This window comes from Oreochromis aureus, linkage group 12 (assembly GCF_013358895.1).
Source record: "Oreochromis aureus strain Israel breed Guangdong linkage group 12, ZZ_aureus, whole genome shotgun sequence".
In the NCBI taxonomy this organism is placed as follows: domain Eukaryota; kingdom Metazoa; phylum Chordata; class Actinopteri; order Cichliformes; family Cichlidae; genus Oreochromis; species Oreochromis aureus.
The window spans coordinates 36,066,322-36,088,134 of NC_052953.1; the positions used below are offsets into that span (position 1 = coordinate 36,066,322).

Consider the following 21,813-nt stretch of genomic DNA (forward strand, 5'->3'; position numbering starts at 1 on the left):
CATTGGCTTCCTATTGAATTTAGGAATCGTTTTAAAGTCCTTTTATTGGTTTTTAAATCTTTAAATGGTCTGGCTCCTGTATGCTTATCTGATTTGCTGAAGCCACATGTTCCTACTCGCTGGCTCCGTTCAGCTGAGCAGCTGTTGATGTCGGTTCCTAAGTCGCGGCTGAAACTCAGAGGAGCCCGAGTGTTCTCAATTGCGGCCCTGATGCTTTGGAATAACCTTCCCCTCCATATTAGACAAGCGTCATCAGTGCAGGTCTTTAAGTCCAGATTGAAAACCTATTTTTATTCCCTGGCTTTTAACTCTGTAGAAAACTGACACCTTTCTTATTAATTTTATTGTATTTTTAACTTTGCTAGTTGTTTTGATTTGTGTTGTTCAGCACTTTGGTCTGCCTGGTGTGTTTTTTAAAGTGCTATACAAATAAACGATGATGATGATGAACTGGTATCACTCTTTCCTGTCAGACGGGCCACAGCAGGCTAAGCTGAACTCTGTCTTCTCTGATACGGTGTTTAGCACCTTTACACTCATGACTGTACTAGCTCCCAGCCAAATCAATATGTTGTGAAACTTTCTGATGACACTGTGATACTTAGTCTTTTAACTGCAAATCCCAGCACATCTGTGCAGTGTAGGAGTGTGTCAGCTGGTGTAATGCTCACCAACTACATATTAATACAAATAAGACAGTGGAGATGCTGGTGGATCCCAGGTCGGTTGGAGATCACATTCCAGTGGCTGCACATGGCCAAAACATCTGGCAAGTTAACTCCTGGGAGTTCATATTGACAGTGATCTGAGCGAATAGGGTTTGTGCTCGGATCCATCAGTGACACACTTTCTCCGTAGACTCGGGTTGTTTGGTGTTCGCAGGGATATTATGATGATTTACAGAGCAACAACTGAGTCAATTTTAAGGTTTGGTATTGCGTGTTGGTCTGGTAATCTGTTAAATCAAAAGCCCAGATTTGAACTTTGATTAAGACAACAGGGACGATCATGGGCACGACAGCTCCTGTAAACTCTCAAGAATTACTAGAACAGACCATCCTCACACAGGCAGACGGCATTATAACAGATCTGCATGCATGCTCTCCATTCTGGGGATGTTTTATTAAAGTTCGGGCAAAGGTACACAGCTTTTCTATGTAAGCATGACCAGTACAAGCAGTCATTCCTTCCCTCACTGGTGAAGATGATTAATGAACACAGAGCACGAGAGGAACAGCTCCAGAATAATAAAGACTACCCAGTTAACTAACTTGGTTCTTTAATCATGTTTATCTTGTGGTTCCACTTGGGAACAAGTGTATTTTTAATGTACTTATTTGTTTTCATTAATCTGTGTATATATTCAGATTTTGTTTTTATATGGAGGAGTCCAGTGGGTCTGTCCAAGCATGAGACTTTGACTTTTTGGACTTTTTAGCCATAGGTAACATGAACACTCGCAGATCTTCGGTGGAAAATGTGATTTATTGTTGATGAAATGAGCTGGTGTGGCATTCAGACTAAATTAAAGTTGGGTCACTTGGTATCCAGCAGGACTGTGGTACCAAACCTGCTGGATGGGTTTGGTACCACAGTCTCCGCTCGGCGCCATATTAGACAGACGCTGTTGCGGAAGGTGGGGAAGGGGAGGAGCACTCCTCCTGATAAGGGTACTAACCTGTACACAAAATACTTATGGTTGACAAGTACTTGGGTGAAAGTAGTCCCAGGCTTGTTGCTTTCGTAGTTGTTGAGCACACTCGCCTGCAGAAATGACTTCGTTGACTCAGAGGAGTTCGGGCCTCGTGCAGAGGCGGACCGAAGCCTCGCGTAACGCCGCTGAGAAAGACCGACCGTCCGGCCAAGAAGACCATGGGCCCCGGCGAGCAGAGGATCAGGACGATGATGATACCGGAGACTCGAAAGAAACACGTCTCACACTAATGGAAGAAGTGTTGCTGTTAGGACTGAAGGACCGAGAGGTAATGGCAGATAAACTGCGCTTTAACGCTGTAACAAATACGGTAAACGTTATCGCTCGGCTAACGTTAGCTGTAGTCTCCAAACAGCTCTATGTAAGTTAGCACCCCTGCTTGCTACAATGCTAGCTGTAGCTAACAACAGTTGGTGTCTTCGGTCTGCAGCGAGACAGCTAATGTCTGGTTTTACACGATTATGAAAAGAAATGATATTTTCCGCTAGTTCAGTTTTAATGGTCGGAGAATAAGTGTGACGATCCTGACGTTATCGCTTGATGTTAGTAGATCTAAGCTAACACAATGAGTAAAAAGAATAAACGGGGAATGGAGTCAAAGTAAAACTGTTTACAGGAGTGGTTGATTGTTATAACTAATACAAAGTGGCTCAGTACCAGTTAAAGGTGTGTTTAGCGACATCAGACCCTCGTAGATGTATCCATGATGTGTTGTCACTGAACTACGAACAGCAAGCAAAGTGAAATCTACCGAAAATTTAAAATCCTCGAGTACGGATTCAGTCCCGTTCACATAACATTAGGAATGCAACTAAAACGGAGTCATTTAAGCTCTAAATTTAACTGGAAACTCGTATCAATTGAAACAAAAATACAAACACTGTTTGCTCGTTTTAACTTTGACGTCAGTAACACAAAAACGTTTTTTTTTCCTTCTGTAAAGAGTTAATGCAGCTGCCAAATGGCTCTTACAGGATACAGGTTGATGGAGAGTTTCAGGTATACAACAAGAGTCCAGTTTATCACAAGTTTGGCTGAGAAATGACGACGGATGATTTTCAGTGGGTGACCAAACATTATTCCTTCAAATCCATGTTGATAAAGTAGAGCGTGGTCCTCTCCCACCCATGCCAGGGCTGTGGGACTCTGCTTTGATGACAAGCTACTGATGATTGGTTGTTAACAGAACTGATAATCTGATATTCAGGTCATCTAGACTTGAAATTTTCAACAATATTGAGACAAACGGTGCCGTGTTTGCCTCCTTCAGCTGATATGCAGCTTCACACCGCTGCAGACAGACCAGCACTCAGTCCCTCCCTCCCTCACTAACTGAAGTAGTTTACATTCACAGCACTGAACTTCAGGAGGAATCTCAGAGGTCAGAAAAGCTCCTGCTGCAACAACAAGTATTAAATAATGATCATAAGAGTTAGCCTGGGTGGTGCACACATTAAAATGAGCCATTTATCCATAGTTAATGGACTCACTATCCTGGTGGCTAAAACATGATTCCACTGTGATGCTAACAGTGAACAGAGAAACGATGACATTTGTGGTCCATATTCTGCCTCAGAAGTGTCAAAGTGTCTCCTAGAGCTCCAGGTCAGTGACATCTATGTGCATCTTGTAGAGAATCACCCAGCTTACACTGCTGTCACTATGGACATATGCATATATGTTCTGTAAGGATCGGTAAGTAATTGTGCGGGAGGTGAAGCAAAAGCAAAAGTAAGCGCACAGCTTACTCCAGCTTACTCCCCTCCAGTCTGAGATCCAGAGCTCTTTGGAGCACGTTATCATGTCTCTGTACGTCGCTGCGTTCCTCTTTCCCTCGACCCTCATTAGTCTTCCAGTTCTTGCTGCTAGAAAGCATCTCCACAGCATGATGCTGCCACCACCACGCCTCACTGTAGGGAAGTGATGAGGGACGCCTGGTTTCCTCCAGACATGACGCTTGTCTTCCAGGCCAAAGAGTTCAATCTTTGCTTCATCAGATTTTTGTTTTTCATAGTCTGAGAGTCCCTCGGGTGACAAACTGCAAGCGGCTGTCATGTGCCAGCCGTTCAGATTAGCCAGCTCTAAGAAGTGTTTCCAAACTTCTGTTTATAGATGATGTTACTGTACACTGGGACCTTCAGTGCTGCAGAAGTCTTTTTGTACCCTCCCCTGATCTGTGCCTCGATACAGTCCTGGTTTACACACGTGTTCTTGGACTTGATGGTTGGGTTTGTGCTCTGACTTGTGCTGTTATGTATGGGAGCTTATGTAGACAGCTGTGTTCCTGTCCCAATCATGTACAGTCAACTGAATATACCACAAACAGGATGCAGTTCGATTCCCACACCTCCCTTTACGGGGAGTTTACCTCTCCCCGTGGTTGCGTGGTTTCTCTCCGGGTTTCTCTGGCTCCGCCCACCATTCAAAGACATGCAGTTAGTGGGGTTGAGTTGGTTGGTGCCCTTAGGTGTGGAGTGTGAGTGTGAATGGTTGTCTGTCTCTGTGTGTTAGCCCTGTGACAGACACCGTTGACAGGTCAACAGACCGGCAACCTGTCCACGGTCTGTCAGGGTGAACAGCCGGCAGTACAGGGAACGCTCCCTTTGACAACCTGGATTGTAATCCTGTGTCCCATTGCACAGGGCTACACCTCATTCTGGAATGACTGCATTTCATCAGGGCTGCGAGGGTGTATGCTGATCGAGCTGGCCCTGCGAGGACGCCTTCAGCTGGAGGCCTGTGGCATGAGGAGAAAAGGTCTGCTGGCCAGGAAGGTACGACACGGTTATGTTTAAGCTTTCACTGTGTACACAAGCTGTTTCCCATGTAGACATCATTACCCTGCTGGTGTATTAGTATCATGGCGTGTAGTGAAGGCCTGCACAGGAAAGATCATCTTTAACAGACGTGTAATATCACCTGTTCATGTCCAAACACACACATAAAATCTCATGTTGTTACAGTTTTGTATCTTCTAATCAGTTTTTATTTCATTTAAGATTTTCTTTGTTTTCAATTCAGTTTCATTTCTAATTGTTGTGTATAGCCGGCGTATGTCAGAGGCGAAATTTAGGAAAATAAGTACAGGTGTTACTAGCCCTGTTCGATATAACGATATATATCTGATGACGATATGAAAACGTCTATCGTTTCATATTATGCTATCATTTCTTTCGTGGTGTCACAAAATAAACTGTTTACGGTAATATTTCTTCATGGTTTTGGTGGTCATGGTAGTATTAATTTCTTAACGTTCTCTTTTTCTCTTATATTTAATATATCCTGTTGTGGAAGTTTTCCACTTAAATAAAGCCTGCAGATGAGCGGTGAGCGGTAGCTAACATTCTTTAATCAAACACAAAGAACAGACAAACCAAGCTTGTGGAGAGCCTACATGACCGTGGGACAGACGGTCAGCAGAGTCTCACTGAGCCTAGCATGGCTCTCAGTTAAATACCTTCTTCAGAAACAAAAGGCAGTACACAGCTGTTTCACACCTTAAGGTTCACACTCCCTTGCTACCTCCCAGAGTCCTCGAAGAGACAAAAGACTCTTCCTGTGGAGTGGTCTGCTTCCCCCAACTTCCTTCTTACAGTATGGGTGTCAGACATGTTAAAATCCAGTGGCACCAAGGCATTATACAATAAAATAATGTGATTAGAACATAAGTAAAAGAAATTCCTTTACAATCCACACTACCGACGGACAAGCGACTGTGTTTATGGGTTGTCTTTAGCAACAACGACCATAAACCCAGCATGTGGCTGCGACTTCCACTTGTTTATTTTCCACATAAACCTTTCACAATAAAGCTGAAGATCCTGTTGAGATTTTTCAAAATAAACTGAATCACGTGAAAGAGTATGCAGAGTGTTTACGGATGAGAAGCGAAACAGCCGTCAGGTGCCAAAAAATAAATCTCCGACTCAAATGTTAGAACAGGCTTTTCCCCGCAGCACGCTGTGCAATAAATGCAAAGAAAATGCGGCTGTTACAGTTTCATGCATCGGTCAAAACACTCGACTCCAGGTACATGACGCGCGGCTGAAACACTTTACACAGGTCGAGCTGCCTGAGATTCACAGAACTGACAGAAAATGTAAAATTTTCGTGATCTATGTTGTTGTCGGGACGATAAATGTCTTATATCGGGATATAAGATTTTGGTCATATCGCACAGCCCTAGGGATTACAATAAAACACAACTTTTTTAAAGTTGTGCTAATAATGCGCTAATAAAGGTTTCACCAAACTAGCAAATACTAGAACTGAGCATAGTTTTATTTTATTTAGATGTTTCTGGCAACTCATGTCTTAAAAATGTCAAAAACTAATAAAAGCGTTTTATACTAAACACCTTATCAATGTTACACGTTATACTCCAGACAGACAACGAAGAGGAAAATGCTTACAGCAAACTGATGTTGGATATGAAAACATGCTGCTACAGAGGATGTTCACATACTAAAGTATGACAAACTGACAGCCACCTCTGTAAAAAGCTAAAGTAACAATAAATCAACTTATTAGCAGTGATATCGCGAGGCAGCAGCAGCAGCAGGGAGGCCCAGACCTCGCTCTTTCACCTCCTTCAGCTTATCAGGGGAAACATCGAGCCTTTCCCAGCCTATAGATGTAATCTCTCCAGTGTTTCCAGTCTGTGCCGGGGCCTCCTCCTGGTAGGACTTGCCCAGCCTTATTGAGGAGGGCATGGCCTTAGCAGTCCTTCTGATGTGGAGGAGTAGCAGCGGTACTCTGAGCCCCTCCCCCTGTTGCTAAGGAGAGCCCACCCACCTTTTGGAGAAAGCTCGTATTTTTTTATCCTCTGTCTCATTGTTTCTCAACAACAATGCTCCATCTGGTGGCTGGTGGCTGCTTAGGACACAACCATTTATCATCATTGGGAATAAAATTTTAACAGATTAACTGACTGGTAAGTCTGCTACTGACTAGTGACGGCAGCGACGATGAGCTGACTAGTCCCACACATGCCTAGTTTGTCTGTATTTTAGTTAACTAAGTGCCATTTCACGTCATGTCAGTCTTTACTATAATAATCTGCTCCCACTTTGTTGGTAAGGACTTTTTCATGGTTCAGCAAAGCCTTGATTCATTTACAGGATTCTTTCAGAGTTAAGAACATTTCCACGTTCTGCCTGCTCTGACTCTGGATGCATTTGCAGGTGATTTGCAAGTCAGATGCTCCTACAGGTGATGTGCTCCTGGACGAAGCTCTCAAACACATCAAAGACACTCAGCCACCAGAGACTGTGCAGAGCTGGATCGAACTGCTCAGCGGTGAGTTCAGCTGCCCTACTACTGTGGGCTCTCCCACAGCACTGTGTGCTTCTTCACTGTGTTTCCAAGTGACTCTTAAGAAAACACTGTCTGTGTTTGCAGGTAAAGTGTAGTTAGAGTGTGAGTGCTGTAACGTATGCACTATGAAGCAGGTAAATACAGCCTGTTAATAACCCTCCTTCTGAACTGGTTGACAGGTATGCTGTTGTAACAACCAATCCACCGACAACTTTAAAGTACCGACATCTCTAATCACACCAAACTGTCTACAGTTTATTGTGCTAAAGGTTCATTGAGGCCTTTGCTGTACTGGCACTGATGCGGTTCTTCCTGTTGTCTGTGGTGTAGATGTAGCTGAGCTGGTTATGCTGGTGTGTGACGACTCTAACGGCCTCGTGTTCTGTCGGCTCCTTGTAGGAGAGACGTGGAACCCGTTGAAGCTTCATTACCAGCTGAGGAACGTTCGTGAACGGCTGGCCAAAAACCTGGTGGAAAAAGGTGTCCTGACTACGGAGAAGCAGAACTTTTTGCTGTTTGACATGACGACACATCCCCTGACCAACAACATCATCAAACAGCGCCTCATTAAGAAGGTGCAGGAGGCTGTGCTGGACAAGTGGGTGAATGATCCTCATCGAATGGACAAGCGGCTCCTGGCTCTCATCTTCTTAGCCCATTCCTCTGATGTTCTGGAAAATGCCTTTGCCCCCTTGTTAGATGATCAGTATGACCTCGCCATGAAGAGAGTGCGGCAGCTGCTGGAACTGGAGCCAGAAGGGGAGAGCATGAAGGCCAACACCAACGAGCTGCTATGGGCTGTGGTGGCTGCTTTCACTAAATGAGGGAACAGCAGGCAGTGGCATGGACGTGACAGTGGGGGTGAAAATTACTTTTGACCCCGACATTTAGACTTTAGTGACTTCTGGTACCAGACGCCTGGATTTTGTGGCATGGGCTGCCCTGTTTCTTCTTCCTGTTTCTTTTCCTTCCTGATGATTCTCTTTGATGATGCTCCATGACCCTGTCTCTACCCTGCATCAGTTATGTGTTCACTTTCATAAAAACTAACCGTGGTTAAATGCCACGTCACATGAAGTGCTTGCTGATGGTGTGGGTAGGCCTGAAATCACTGATTCATATCCTGTTTTCTTTTTTTAACGAGTGTGGTACAGATGTCACAGGTTATCAACAATGATGTACAGGTGCACAGCAGTAGGAAAGTAAAAGGTTAGCTAATGAGCTGGAGTCTAATTTATTGGGAGTAACATCTATACTGGTCCACTCTGTGACTGTGGGCCACCATCAGATGAGTTCCAGATGTTTGCTCAGTTGTTGAGACACTAACTCCTGTTTGGTTTGGCTCTGTTGTGCTGCTGGCATAGTTAGAAGTGAGTCACTGAAAACTCACCGAAAATGATGATGAAACCTCTCCTACAATAACAATATGGCCACCCTCAAGGCACGAGGATGGACCAGTACATGATGGAACGAGCCTTTCATCATCAACACACCCAGTGAGGGACGATGCTGTAGCGCTGAACCTATCCTGGCTCTATGTTCTTACTAAGCCACAGGATTTGTGTGTTCCTTTTATGTGACACCAGTCTGTAGCTGTGTCGAGGTTTTGGTTTTTCCCAAACGTCACTGGTTTGTATGGCTTCCTTTACATTTTCAGAATGAAGAAGTAAAACTTGATGTATAGCTCGCTCACATTTGGACCAGGCCTTTGACTAGAGAAGTGCAATTTCAGTTCCAATGTTGAACAACTTTGAGAACCCATGATGATGATAATAAACCATCAAGTTCCTCTCTGGTTTGCAAAAACGCTGGCATCAAGTGTTGAGAAGCCAAAAGTTATTTCCCATCAGGCTTGGGCAAGTTTCATTCAGTTTTCCAGTTCAATGAACAACATCAGACACCATAAAAGCAGCTGAGTATTTAAAGTGCCGTCGGCGTGGGGCGGCCATGCCGTCGATAGCACTGTGGTGTCTCGTGGTTGGCTGAGGCCTTTCGTGTGGGCTTTGCATGCTCTCCCTGTGCTGCATGGGTTTCCTCCAGCTAGTCTCACTTCCTCCCACAGTCCAGACATGCATGCTTGGGTAATTGGTCATTCTAAGTTGGCCATGGAGATGATGTGCATGAAGTGTACAGAATAAAGTCCTGTATGTATGTGTGGTTGGTAAAGACTAGAGACGTGCTATATAGATGTGAGCGGTCTCGCTGTTCTTGGATGAGTTCCTGTGGGATCAACACTGCCGATCGTGGACCAGGCCATGCTCCTGCAAAAGGTGTTTTGGATTTGAGCTTCTGTCATTTCTGTGCTGATCAAAGGAGAAATGTTCTCAAAAGTAGTTGAACAAAAACAGGTGTGAAGTATTTGCAATGAAAACAGATTTTGGTGCAGGACTAATATCAGCCCTGTAAGGAGTTTGGAAAGAGCTGGATGACCTTCACAGACACACCAGCTAATGTTAGCACGCCAGGGTTAAAGCAGCAGGTGGTGGGACAGCGCCTTTTTACTCTGTTTATTAAGGATCAAATGTTCCACTTTAATAAAGAACAAACTCAGTATCAGTCACAGCTACAGTTGGTATGTTCCCAACTAGAATGACACATTTCAGTGAGACATGGTGCTCATTGCAGGCTCCTCCTCCAGAATTTGCTCATGCTGCCTGAACTTGGGTGCATAAAATAAAAGTGGTTGCTTAATTTGCTGAGTGAACGAGCTCCGTCTGATGACTCATAATCCACCTCTTCTCCAGTACAGGGAGACTCCAGGAACCTCCAAACACAGTAAAATCCCAGACTGACTGTTTACACGTTACTCTGATGCGATGTACTGTCTGCACCAAACAAGCTCAGTCTGGGAACCTGGACACTACGTCTAATCAAGAACGTCATCTGAAACGTAAGCAGGGTTCCTTCACCAGTAACAACCACGTCACACCAAAAACAAAAGGCCTTAAGAACTGCACAAACTGATTGTATCATGTTCATCGATGTGTATCTTTAATGCCATTATTTCTTCTTGGAAGCAGTTTTCAGTTTAAATGAGTATGAACTCCACCACTATCAGTGGAAAGACAGGCTCTGCTGTATTATCAAGTGTGGGTCTGTGATCTCAGTGAACCCACTCAAGATGTACCCAGGAATTCTGAGGTTATTTTAACTTGGCAAACTAATCCCATTGTTAAGTCAGAGGGTTAATCAGTAAAGTGTAACCTACGGTATGTAAATCAGAAGCTCTCGTCTTTGTCCACTGTGGTTCTCAGTGGAGCTGATGTAGCCACTGTCTCTATGTTTTACCCGAACTCCTCAGATTTGTCCCTCTGTTCGATATCTGGGTACATGTCAGTGAAACAAACTGTCAGAAGAATCCAGCCTCACATTCTCCCTATTGATGTGTTTGAATTAGGCATAACTTTATGGTTCACTGTCAAAATGTACAAAGCCTTTTCCCCATGAACCATAGTTTGGTCTGAATGCTTGTTTTACACTGTTGGGTCACAGGTTTGATCTTCATGGATGTGATGAAGGATGTTGCTTAATTAGGATGGCCTTCTTCTTTTCCATATCTAACGAGGGAAGAGACAAATCCATCAGGAGGCTTGTGCATAAGGAATGACATGTTGCAGCAAAGTGATGTGTGCTCTCTAAATAAAGGGACGTCCAGTCTGTGTACTGTCCTGAAAACAGATCCAAGAACAGCCAGATCACAACGTTTGACTTAGATGTTTAAACCACGTCTCTGTGCTTGTGTCAGCTGTGTAGCACTAATCTGCCAGGTCAGCTTCAATTCCAATGGAAACTATTGAACAGAAGTCACAGACACACCTACTCATGGTTTTTTGTTGTTATTTGTTTGCAACACAGTGAATTAAGTCAGAATTTATAAATGCAACTTTTATACAAAGTCCACCAATGACACAGCTGGGTAGGGCTGTTCAATATAACGATATATATCGGATGACGATATAAAAACGTCTATCGTTTCATTTTACGCTATCGTTTGTTTCGTGGTGTCGCAAAATAAACTGTTTACGGCAATATTTTTCATCGTTTTGATGGTCACTGTAGTGGCTATATTGATTTCTTAAAGTTCTCTCTTTCTCTTATATTTAATATAACCACACTACAGAAGGACAAGCGCTTGTTTTTATGCGTTGTCGTTAGCAACAACGACGGTAAAACCACCTCGTGTCCGCTTGTTTATTTTCCACATAAACCTTTCACAATAAAGCTCAAGATCCTGTTGAGACTTTTCAAAATAAACTGAATCACGTGAAAGATGCAGAGTATTTACGGATGAGAAGCAAAAAGAGCCGTCAGGTGCTAAAAAATAAACCTTAGACTAAAACGTTAGAACAGGCTTTGCCCCGCAGCACGCTGTGTAATAAATACAAAGAAAACGGCGGCCGTTACAACTTATGTCTAAAAATGTATGGTTTCATGCATCAGTTAAAACACTCGACTCCAGGTACGCGACGCCCAGCTGGAAACACTTCACACAAGTCGAGCTGCCCGACATTCACAGAATTTACAGAAAATGTTACATTTTTGTGATTTATATCGTTATCGGACGATAGATGTCTTAATATCGGGATATGAGATTTTGGTCATATCGCACAGCCCTACAGCTGGGCACAGATGTGTGGTGCAGCCTGGTGACTGCTGTACCATACTGATAAACACAGCTTCACCAAACACTAATGAAGTCTTACAGGGATGTCCATCCACGCGTTCTTTAGGTGCTTAGGTTTGAACGTAAACACCAGGTAGAGTGGACTGTGTAACACTTCCTGAGGTCGGTGGGTCGAGTGTGACACTGATACACTGCTTAACTGGCTGCATTCAGCGCTCTGTCACCACAAACTTGAATAGTAGTTATTATTATCTGTTGTAGAAGCTCCAAACACAATTTCATTGTTCTTGACAATGACAATAAATACTTGAATTGAATTGAACAGTTCTAAAGCGCACTCAAAGCGCTTCACTCAACTTGCCTCATTCACACAAGCACTGTATGCTCTTTCTGTGTAAGTGTGTGTTAAACGTCACACACTTCGTACTCTGATGGATGATCTGGAGAGCAACTTTTTAGCCCAAAGTGTGATTTGGGCTGAAGGTTACTTTAGTTTGTTTAGTGATGATTCACTTCTTACCTCGTACATCGACTCTAAACTGCTTAAGAGGAGGTTCTGTTCAAGGTTACAGGTGTGATTGAACAGGTATACAATCACAGCTCACTGACCAATCAGTCTGGAGAATAGCACCACCAGTCCTAGAGGAGCCATGCTGTGGCTGCCTGTGCTCAGAAGAGGAAATCAACATTACCTTCATTTAGCTAAATGTGGCTTATACTTTAAAAAAAAAGAAAGAAAAAAAAAAAAAGGAAATTGGAGTTCTGGACAGTCACAAAACATGCCACCTAATCAGTGTACATACATCTAAATGCATATAATGAAAGAACAACACAAAAATCAGATGAATGGACAGTTAAAGTTAGCGCTCATCCCAGCACTTTGCTTCACTTTGCATGTTTGTTAGCCGACACTGAGTGAAGCAACGTAATCACTGCAGGTCCAACAACACAACTGGGTGACCCCGGGGACGTTAGCCATCCTCCTTATTAAGACCTCTGGTTAGTGTTACCAAAGTGCATTTATACAATGTAGCTGATATTTTATGGGGCGCCGGGGGGGTTAATGGAGAATCAACTTAAACTGGCTTCTTGTCAAACATGATGAATCATGAAGGCACAACAAGAGGAAACGCTTCGTGTTCCTTCAGCTTGTGATGAGCAGCGATCAGTCTGGGACGGCTGCATCCTTTTACCTGTGATAGAGTGAACAGAAACACACGTCATGTCATAACTCCTTACATCTACTCGTATGCACTGTTTGTGCCTTTTGCAGATAGTTAAGTGTTACTACTGTTACTTCTTTTGGAAATATTAGTTGCTTCCAACATTACAGTTTATGGTAAAAACAGTTTATGTTCAAAATGTTGAATTATGAAACGGGGACAAAAAGTAGAAAAAGAATCGTAAGTGTTCTTTGTGGAGACACAAACCTTAAACTTATTCAATTCCTTTGACTTTCAGCTCATCTCGAACTCGGCTGAGATACTCGGAGTCGGGGTATCCGTAGCTGTAACACAGTCAGAAGGAAAATAAGTGCTGCCTTATATTCTTCCTGTTGCACGTCATTAACTCCTGTCTACTCTTGTCCTTGATTGTGGTACGCTGGCCTCTATCCTCTCATCACCCAGCTGTAGATTGCTGCCTGGTTCTGCTGGTGTCTGAAACATCCAGCATGTTGTTCATATGGCTGTCTGACTGTAAGGTAGGCTAATATGTAAGACATCTAACTTAAATGACATAGTGTCAGTTTACCAGGTGCTTTCTAACAAACCAAACTGAACTACAGCCAGTTTCACCTGTGATGAAAACAGCTAACAATGAGCCTGCGACACATTAACACACACTGATGTAAAATAAAGCAATCAATACATGCTAGTTCTCTTTGCAAGGGAAAAAATGTTCAGAGGCAAAAACATGCTGACATGCACTCATCAGTACATTTGTAAGGGGGCGTCCACACAGCAGGTGCCTTCCAGAGACCGCAGCACGGACATGAAAGTAAGTGACTTCAAGCAACAGTGAGCAAAAGAACCACTAATGTGGTAAATAAAGTGTGATCTCAGCAACCAGTGCCTGAAATATTCACTAGTGGTGCTTCCTGTGTGGACATCCCTTAAATATAGAAGAAACTGAGGGTACAATCAATCCATCAATGAACTGCAGTGTTGCCATTGTCCTTACTGAGTCGGTCCTCCATGTGTTGAGGTTTTGTGGTGGATATCGTTCCATGTGACTGTATTGTTTCTGCCACTGGTAGTGGAGCGTCCAATGGTGAAAATGAGTCTCTGATCGAAGGCTCGCCTCAGCAGGCCCAGGACCATCCTGCCCTCCGAGGAGTCTGGAAGGTAGGCTGTGCGGGATGCTCCTTCATATGGTTGACCTGGGTTGGGATGCTCCTCCTGCAGACACACAGAAAAGGTTTCTCTGCTTTATCTAACTTGTCTAGACTTAATGTGGATTTGGCTCTCAGGTAGCTGTAGTTTTAGGGCCTGACCTTGCAGTTGCTTTCTTTATTACTCTTTACAAAAGTAAAGCTTATATGTGCTGAGGAATTCTTGAAATTATGCACACAAGACAGAAGTTGTGAGTCTCACATGAATGAACCCACCTGTGTGCTTCATGTACACTCATCTAGCACACAGGTGTACGACCTCCAAAACGCCTCTGAGTTTTTGATTGATCGGACAAATATTTAATATCGGACGCCCTTCCTAACACAGCCCTCCCATTTCTCCAGGCTGGTGACATTAGGAGCATACTGGGTTGTGTTCCTGCTCAGTCTGATCTAATTCGGGGCTGACGCTGCGACCAGTGCTACCTGAATGCTCATTGCAGCAGACATGCCTGGTGTAGGGTTATTTTTACATTACAATATAAAGCACCTCCAGGTGATTCTTGTAGTGATATGGTTCTATATAAATAAAATTAAATACAACAAGTCACATTTTGCCAGTGAACTAGCCAAAGCCCTAATTCACTGACACATGAACTAGGGCAATGGAAAGCTATGTGACTGACTGCTCACTACAACACAACAACACAACCAAGAGGGTAATGCAACTGGACAAACACGCCCACTGCAAGTCACACAGGATCAAATCTGGTGCAGGTACTGATAAGAGTCGTAGAAGGGTAGAAGCTAAACAGTAACATCCCAGTCACCAGGACCAGGTTAATGTGGTGACAGGAGCTGGACTCAGGCTATCTATCTATCAGGTATCTTGTTTTACACGTGTGATTAGCAACTTAGCATGCCACAGAGGGGAATCTCAGTAAACCAAACAGATTGCTCCTTGAGATGATCTCAAGGTCACCTGACATTAGTACAGCAAAATAAAAACAGACGATTAAATAAAGTAAAAAAATCGAGTCACAACTTTAAAACTAATCAAGGTACCAAGAGACTAGGACCAAGTTATAATGACGGGTATGCAGTTCTGAACAGATGGATGTTGACATGTGATTTAAAAGGAGAAGGGGAATTTATAGTGTGGAGCTCTGGTGGAAGTGCAGCCCAGAGTTTTGTGGTAGTGAGGTGAGCAGATGGAACATTTTTCTGATGATGATGATGATGTGAAACCTAGATGCTGCAGACTGGGGTCATGAAAGGGTAACAAAAAACACACACACTAAAAGTTAAGTTCTTATATTCTGCTGTCTGGTTTTAGTCTATGCCATAGTCTATTTTCTGTTTTTAATAATTATGACTCTGGCCGGGTCAAACGTGTGTGCCTGAAAACAGGAAGCAGATCACAGTCAAAATGACCTTGTATCTGCACTCTTACCTTTTGAATGCCACTTGGAATATAATAGTGGATGACTATTGTTCCATACTTCTCATAACCAGGCAAAGGTGAAGCGTTTTTGGTGACCTCCATAGTGCCTCCATCAGGCTGCGTCCCCTTTAGAGTACCATATAACTCCCCACAGGTGGGACAGACTGGCTTGTATACAAAAGCTTTCTCCAGACACTCGCTGCAGAAAGAGTGCTTGCACCGCAGTGTCTTTTTCTTATTTGTGACTATTGTTTCCATACAGATCGGGCAGGATTCATCATCAGGATCTTTGTGTGCAGATGAAGACCCTGAGATTCTGTTGCTCAGACTGTCTGTTGGAGTTTTGCTGACCGGACGCTTGGTTGAACGAGTTTTCCAAAGAAACTCCTTAAATTCAGCTATGTGTGGGAAAGGTCCCATGACTGTTAGTTTCTTGTTGCTTGGTTCAAAAATGAGAGTTGAGAATTTTCTCTGCAGCTTGTTGTGCTCATGTAGATTCCCAGGGACAGATATGATGTGCAGGTCAGACGCAACTCTCTGGTAAAATGTGATGAACCTCTGCCTGACAAAGGCAGCTTGGTGGAACGAGCCACTCTGTGGTCTGAAAGTAATCCGTGCAGTGATGTCAGACTGTAGTACAGTGACCAGTGAACAGTTTCCAAGAATTTTTCCAAGTTTTTCTTCACATTTTTTATTAATGTAGTCCATAACAACCCGAGACACTTCCACAGATTTGACACGAGTGGAAGCGTGATGATTGTGCTGACCGGTCCGTCCATGTGTAGCAGTACTGTGATGATCGGTCGCTCTTTGGCATCTGCTTACAAGTTTGTCCAGCTGTTCAAAGGTTCCTTTCACTCTGTAACAGGAACCCTTCTTCTCATAGGAGTAACAATCCTTCCCATTTTCAACAATGTTCTTTAATGTTCCCTTATCTTTAAAAGGAGTTTCATCAATGCTGAGAATGATGTCTGTGAAAAACTGCAACAAGACAGGACGGCTTTAGTTATTTGATCATTAATGCCATTAAAATGCACTACATTATAATAAAGCTCAGATTATTGAGTCAAGAACTGTGTCCATACCAGAGCTGCCACGTTAGACAAACAAATAGAAACACAATAGAATAGAATAGCCTGTTATTGTCACTGTACTCGTACAACAAAATTCTGGGTGCTCCACACCAGCTGTGCAAGACACATAGACAACAGGAACAACCATAACCACCCTTAACTCACACATGCACTGATAACACAGTCCCACCCCCCATTTTCCCATTTCCCTCTAAGAATGTGCAATACTAAATTCTATGTGCAATAACCTGAACTGTATATACAAAACATTATTTATTTACATATTTGCTTTTTTTTTTTTTTTTTTTTTTTTTTTTTTTTTTTACATCGGATTGTATATTAGTACATTTTATATGTATTTTTCCTCTTCATATGTATATAGTGCTGCAGAACTGTGCCCCCCCCCCCACCCACCCCCCATGTTTGCACTGAGTAGCAGATGCTGTACATAACAAAGAAGAGGAATATTCCACTGCATTAAGGTCAGGAAGATCTCTAAGTATTATCATTAATGAAGATGATGATGATGATGATGATGATTATTTGGATTCATGTTATGAAGAATAGTGCCATCAAAAAGAACATCATGTTCAGTATTGTACCATTGTGCAGATATGATAGAAATGAGGACAAGAAGAATAGGCCCAAGTTAATAATAAAATAATAAAAACAATTATTATTTTTGAATAGTTTTACATGCCAAAGTTCACAGGCTGAGAGACGATTGAAGTGCAGTACACCTCTCTGCAGGTGCAAAGAGCAGAGATTGGTGGGATTGTGCCAAAAAGTAATTTCTTACATTTAAACTGCTGTTAATGACTTGTTGGCCTAGAACATGTGAAACATGTGTCAAATGTGTCCCTAATGAATTAAAGAAACTCATCTTGAGCAACAAACAACAATGATGTGAGAAGGTAGAATTATATGTCCTTTATTTATCCAGTTAAAAGTCTTATTCACAATAAAAATGTCTTTTTTAAAGTGCAATCTGACCAAGAGGACACCATAAACGGCAACAAATGTAACAATAGTTCAATAAGGATATTTTAATTGGCCAAAAGGACTGGATTGGTTATGTAGGTGCAACAACGCAGTCATACTTTCTATATAACCCCTGTGTAAATCCTGTTCACTAAAGTCTGATTATGAATTAAACAAACAAACACTTTTTGGCACAGCAGGCGTTCCGTCCGCTCACAAACACGCTCGATGCGTCCATGAATGCCACACACAGCCCTGAAATCCACGGAGTCAAAGTACCGTAGCATGAGTGGAAGAGCTCCGAGCAGAAATGTGCTCGTATTAATCAGAGATTAGACGGCTCCGCGTCTAAACCGAAAGTCGTATTAAACAGCCGTGTGAGCGCCGTATCGTTAACTCTGTTAACGCTGCTGTGTAAAAGCTGCTTTTGTGATGAACTAAAGTTAACCGTAAAAACGTTGTTGTGCTGCCGTGGCGCTTTAGCTCGTACATGAGAACAGAAGCACCTACCTCTGCTCCGTTGATCGCGGACATCGTAGCTGTCTGTGGACTCGGCGCTGAAACCGACCGTAGCTTGCTTTCACTTTCAGCCTTTGTTCATCACGTGATCAAACTGGAAACAACTTTTTTTTTAGCTTGATTTTTTTCTCAGAACTTTATTTGAAATTGTAACGTGAACAGTTAGTCATTCCAGCTCAGTTTGTACAGTAGACGTACAGGACAAATAAGAAAGGGAAATAAATAAAGGGAAAAAAGAGGGATGTGACAGACTTCATAATAGCTTTGTACCTGAAAATTGTATCTGTGACAGCTCATTTGTTGAAAATTTCTGAATGAATTTCAATCAATGATAAACCTTTTTTATTAGACGTTGATTTAAGAGAGTTTAAGTAATATTCAGTTTCAATCAAAAACAAATTAAATAATGGGTTGAGTTTTGAAATTTACATTTATGTATGTGGAATTTCCCTAGTAAGATATAAAGATTGACAATGGTACATAACCTTTTTTCTTTGGTTTCAAAATAAGTGATAATGTCCTTCCCTTCAATTTTGATTTCGTATGTTGTTTTGCACAGTATATAATTTTCAAGTTCTCTCCAAAATGTAGCACTATATGAACAGCCATTAAACAAATGAGTAACACTTTCAAGTTTAGTTTTACAAAAGGTACATTTTCTATCAATGTCACAGAATCTTGAAATGTTATGTATATGTTCTGTTGTATATGTTGTAATATGTTATGTAGTATTTTCCTATTGTAAATGTAATTGTCTTATTTTGTTTGTTATACAAAATCTAAAAGGAACAAGCCACGCTTTATCCCAGTTGATATTTTCAAAAATAGCATTCCAAAAAAACTTCCCTCTTGGAGTTATTTTCTTAGCATTATACAAACATTCTCTAATATGTTTATTGGTACATTTCTTGTTTAAGAGATCAATACCATTTATATAAAAAGTGTTAACGGATGCATGTGGTGTGTTCTGTTTTTTGTAGCCTTTCATCAAATCAATCAGTCCACTGGGAACGGACTTTATTACTGAGCTAAAATCTTTAAATTTGATAGGGAATGTTTTTTGTGTAATAAAGTAATTGTAACTAAGTAATTGGCCTTCAGCTTCAAATAAGTCTTTTAAATAGATGATCTTTTTATCAATCCATTTCTGCAAATAAAGTGATTTGTTCCTCTTAGTGATACATTCTTTATTCTAGATAATAGATCTATGTGGAGAAAAGTTATGTGAATAACATCGTTTCCAAGCCAACAATGCCTGTTGATTAAATGCAGACATTTTAACTGGTAACTTTGATATACTGTAATTACAAGACAATAAGAACTGTAGACCTCCAACATTCCGAAAAATGTGGAATGAAATGCCATAATGATCCAGGAGATTTTATGCATTCTTTTAGCCATTTCACCTTAAATGTATAGTTCAGGTCCATGAAGTCCAGAAGGCCAAAACCACCTTTATCTTTAGGTCCAGAAAGCAATGATTTTTTTAGATGATGGTGCTTATTCTTCCATACAAAGTTAACAAATAAGTTATTAATACTTTTACACGTGGAATCATACACATTAAGGGAAAGGGCTGGATACATAAATCTGGAAACACCTCCAGCTTTAGTCAAAAGGACTCTTCCTAAAAGTGATGGGTCTCTTTGGAGCCATAAGTTCAACATAGTTTTAGTTTTTTCCATCCTGGGAGAGAAGTTGAGTTGTTGACGCTCCGTGTCATTCTTACAGATGTGAATGCCAAGGTATCTAACACAGTTTTTGACAGGAATATCATATAAAGATTTGACATTTGATTGGTACAAAAATAAAATTTCACATTTAGATTTGTTTAGTTTTAATCTGGAGGCAGTTGAGAATTTGTCTATTAATGAAATAGCTTTTTCAATCTGATCTTTGTTTTTTAAGAATAAAGTTGTCTGCTACTTGAGTCACTCTGATTTCTTTACTCATAACAGATAAACCTTTAATTACTGGGCTATTCAAAATGTGTAATGAAAGTAGTTCAGCCACAATCAAAAATAAAAAGGGCGAAATTGGGCAACCCTGGCGAACAGATCTCACGACTGGAAATCTTTTAGTAGTATTTGGATATAGTATGACACAACTGTCAATATTTTTATAAAACATTTCGATAGTTGACACAAAGTTTGGACCAAAACCAAAGGTTTTGAGTGCTATAAATAAGAAATAATGTTCTACCGTATCGAAAGCCTTATAAAAATCAAGAAACACAATAAGGGAATCATCATCTATATTGTCAGAGTAGTCTAATAGGTCAAAAATAAGCCTTATGTTTGAACTGATATGGCGGTTGGTCATGAATCCAGTTTGTGTTTCAGCTATGATCTCATCAGGATTTAAAAAAAAAAAATCTTTTGGCACAGACCAATGAGATCATCTTAAAATCTATGTTCAAAACTGTCATACGTCTCCAATTTTCTATAATAAGAAGATCTTTATCAGGTTTAGGAATTAAAGTTATAACACCCTGTTTCATGCTTGTGGACATTTCCTTTCTATCACGGCATTCCTTAAATAATTCTAATAAAGGATCAACAATGATATCCCAGACATGTTAATAAAATTCTACTGATAAACCATCGTTGCCTGGAGATTTGCCCTTTATCATTGATCGAATCGCCTCTGAAATTTCTGATTTTGTTATGGGACGTTCACAGTTAGTTTTAACGTTTTCTGAGATAGTTGGTGCAGAATTTTTAACTGACTCAATAAATCTATCACAATCATTAACATTACAATTTGATTTGTATATATCATTGTGGAATGTACCAACATGTTTTGAGATATCTAAATGATTAGTGGTTATGTTATTATCAATCTTAAGAGCAGATATATTGTTTCTTCTTTGGTTTCGTTTCTCAAGAGCAAAAAAGTAACTAGAATTTCTTTCACCTAGTTCTAGCCATTCTGCTTTGGACCTTATAAAGGCCCCTTTAGCCATGTTAATATATGCATTATCTATTTCTTCCTTTAGTCTTTTCAATTTAATTTCTTCATAATCTGATAGAGCATCTTTCTTCATTAATATGTTTAATTCATTCATAATACTCATTTCTTTAGAGTCATTTGTTTTTTTATTTCTTTGCTGCACCTTATTGTTGCTTCTCTTACCTTGAATTTGAAAAATTCCCATTTTAGTGTGTGATTCATATTGGTATCCCCCGAATATCTGTTCTGACGGTTTTTTCCACTATATTACAAAATGTATCATCATTCAATAAATTATTATTTAGCTTCCAAAAACCACGTAGATTACTTTGACTTTGTTTATTGCCAACTAAGTGAATTGTGATCAATTTGTAAATGGAGCAAAATCATGAGAAGATTCTGAAACAGAAGGTAAGCATGAAGAAGATATTAACCACAAGTCAGTTCTGGACTGTAGAGATCTATTTGCATTGCTTCAGGTAAACTCTTTCGTAACAGAGAATCTCCATACGTCTATATCTGCACGGCAATAATCTCCGCCATGTTTTTGTTCACCATTTGTTCGAAACTGGAGAATCTGTTATTCACACTATTAACAGTTTTCAAGATGTCAGCACTGGATACTGTGGGTTTTACATTTATCTGCAACAGAATAATCGTCATAACAATATAAGGAGAGCTAGGGCCACCTTAAAAAAAAAAAACAATATTGATGATTTTGAGATTAAAGTGGACATTAAAATGGACTAGCCCTAACCACTACAGGCTATTTTACACCACAGAGCCCTGCTCTTAGAAACAGACAGAGATGTAACTCTGTGAAGCCAGATTTGAAAAATAAGTGCTTATAAATCCAGC

The 21,813-nt window shown here is 41.1% G+C and overlaps 2 protein-coding genes across 2 annotated transcripts; one reads left to right on the forward strand and one right to left on the reverse strand.

Moving 5' to 3' along the window:
* Positions 1 to 1,592: 1,592 nt before the first annotated feature.
* golph3a (golgi phosphoprotein 3a) lies at positions 1,593 to 10,742 on the forward strand. Its single transcript, XM_031730166.2, has 4 exons — positions 1,593 to 1,982; positions 4,357 to 4,488; positions 6,898 to 7,012; positions 7,430 to 10,742. The coding sequence occupies exons 1-4, from the start codon at positions 1,773 to 1,775 to the stop codon at positions 7,852 to 7,854; spliced, it is 882 nt and encodes a 293-aa protein (XP_031586026.1). The 5' UTR covers positions 1,593 to 1,772; the 3' UTR covers positions 7,855 to 10,742.
* Positions 10,743 to 11,526: 784 nt separating this feature from the next.
* On the reverse strand, positions 11,527 to 19,935 carry si:dkey-3h3.3 (uncharacterized protein LOC100144568 homolog). Its single transcript, XM_031730167.2, has 5 exons — positions 17,995 to 19,935; positions 15,440 to 16,411; positions 13,836 to 14,053; positions 13,085 to 13,161; positions 11,527 to 12,847 (listed from the first exon to the last, which is right to left on the reverse strand). Exons 1-4 carry the CDS (start codon positions 18,016 to 18,018, stop codon positions 13,092 to 13,094), a joined length of 1,284 nt encoding a protein of 427 aa, XP_031586027.1. The 5' UTR covers positions 18,019 to 19,935; the 3' UTR covers positions 11,527 to 12,847; positions 13,085 to 13,091.
* Positions 19,936 to 21,813: the final 1,878 nt, after the last annotated feature.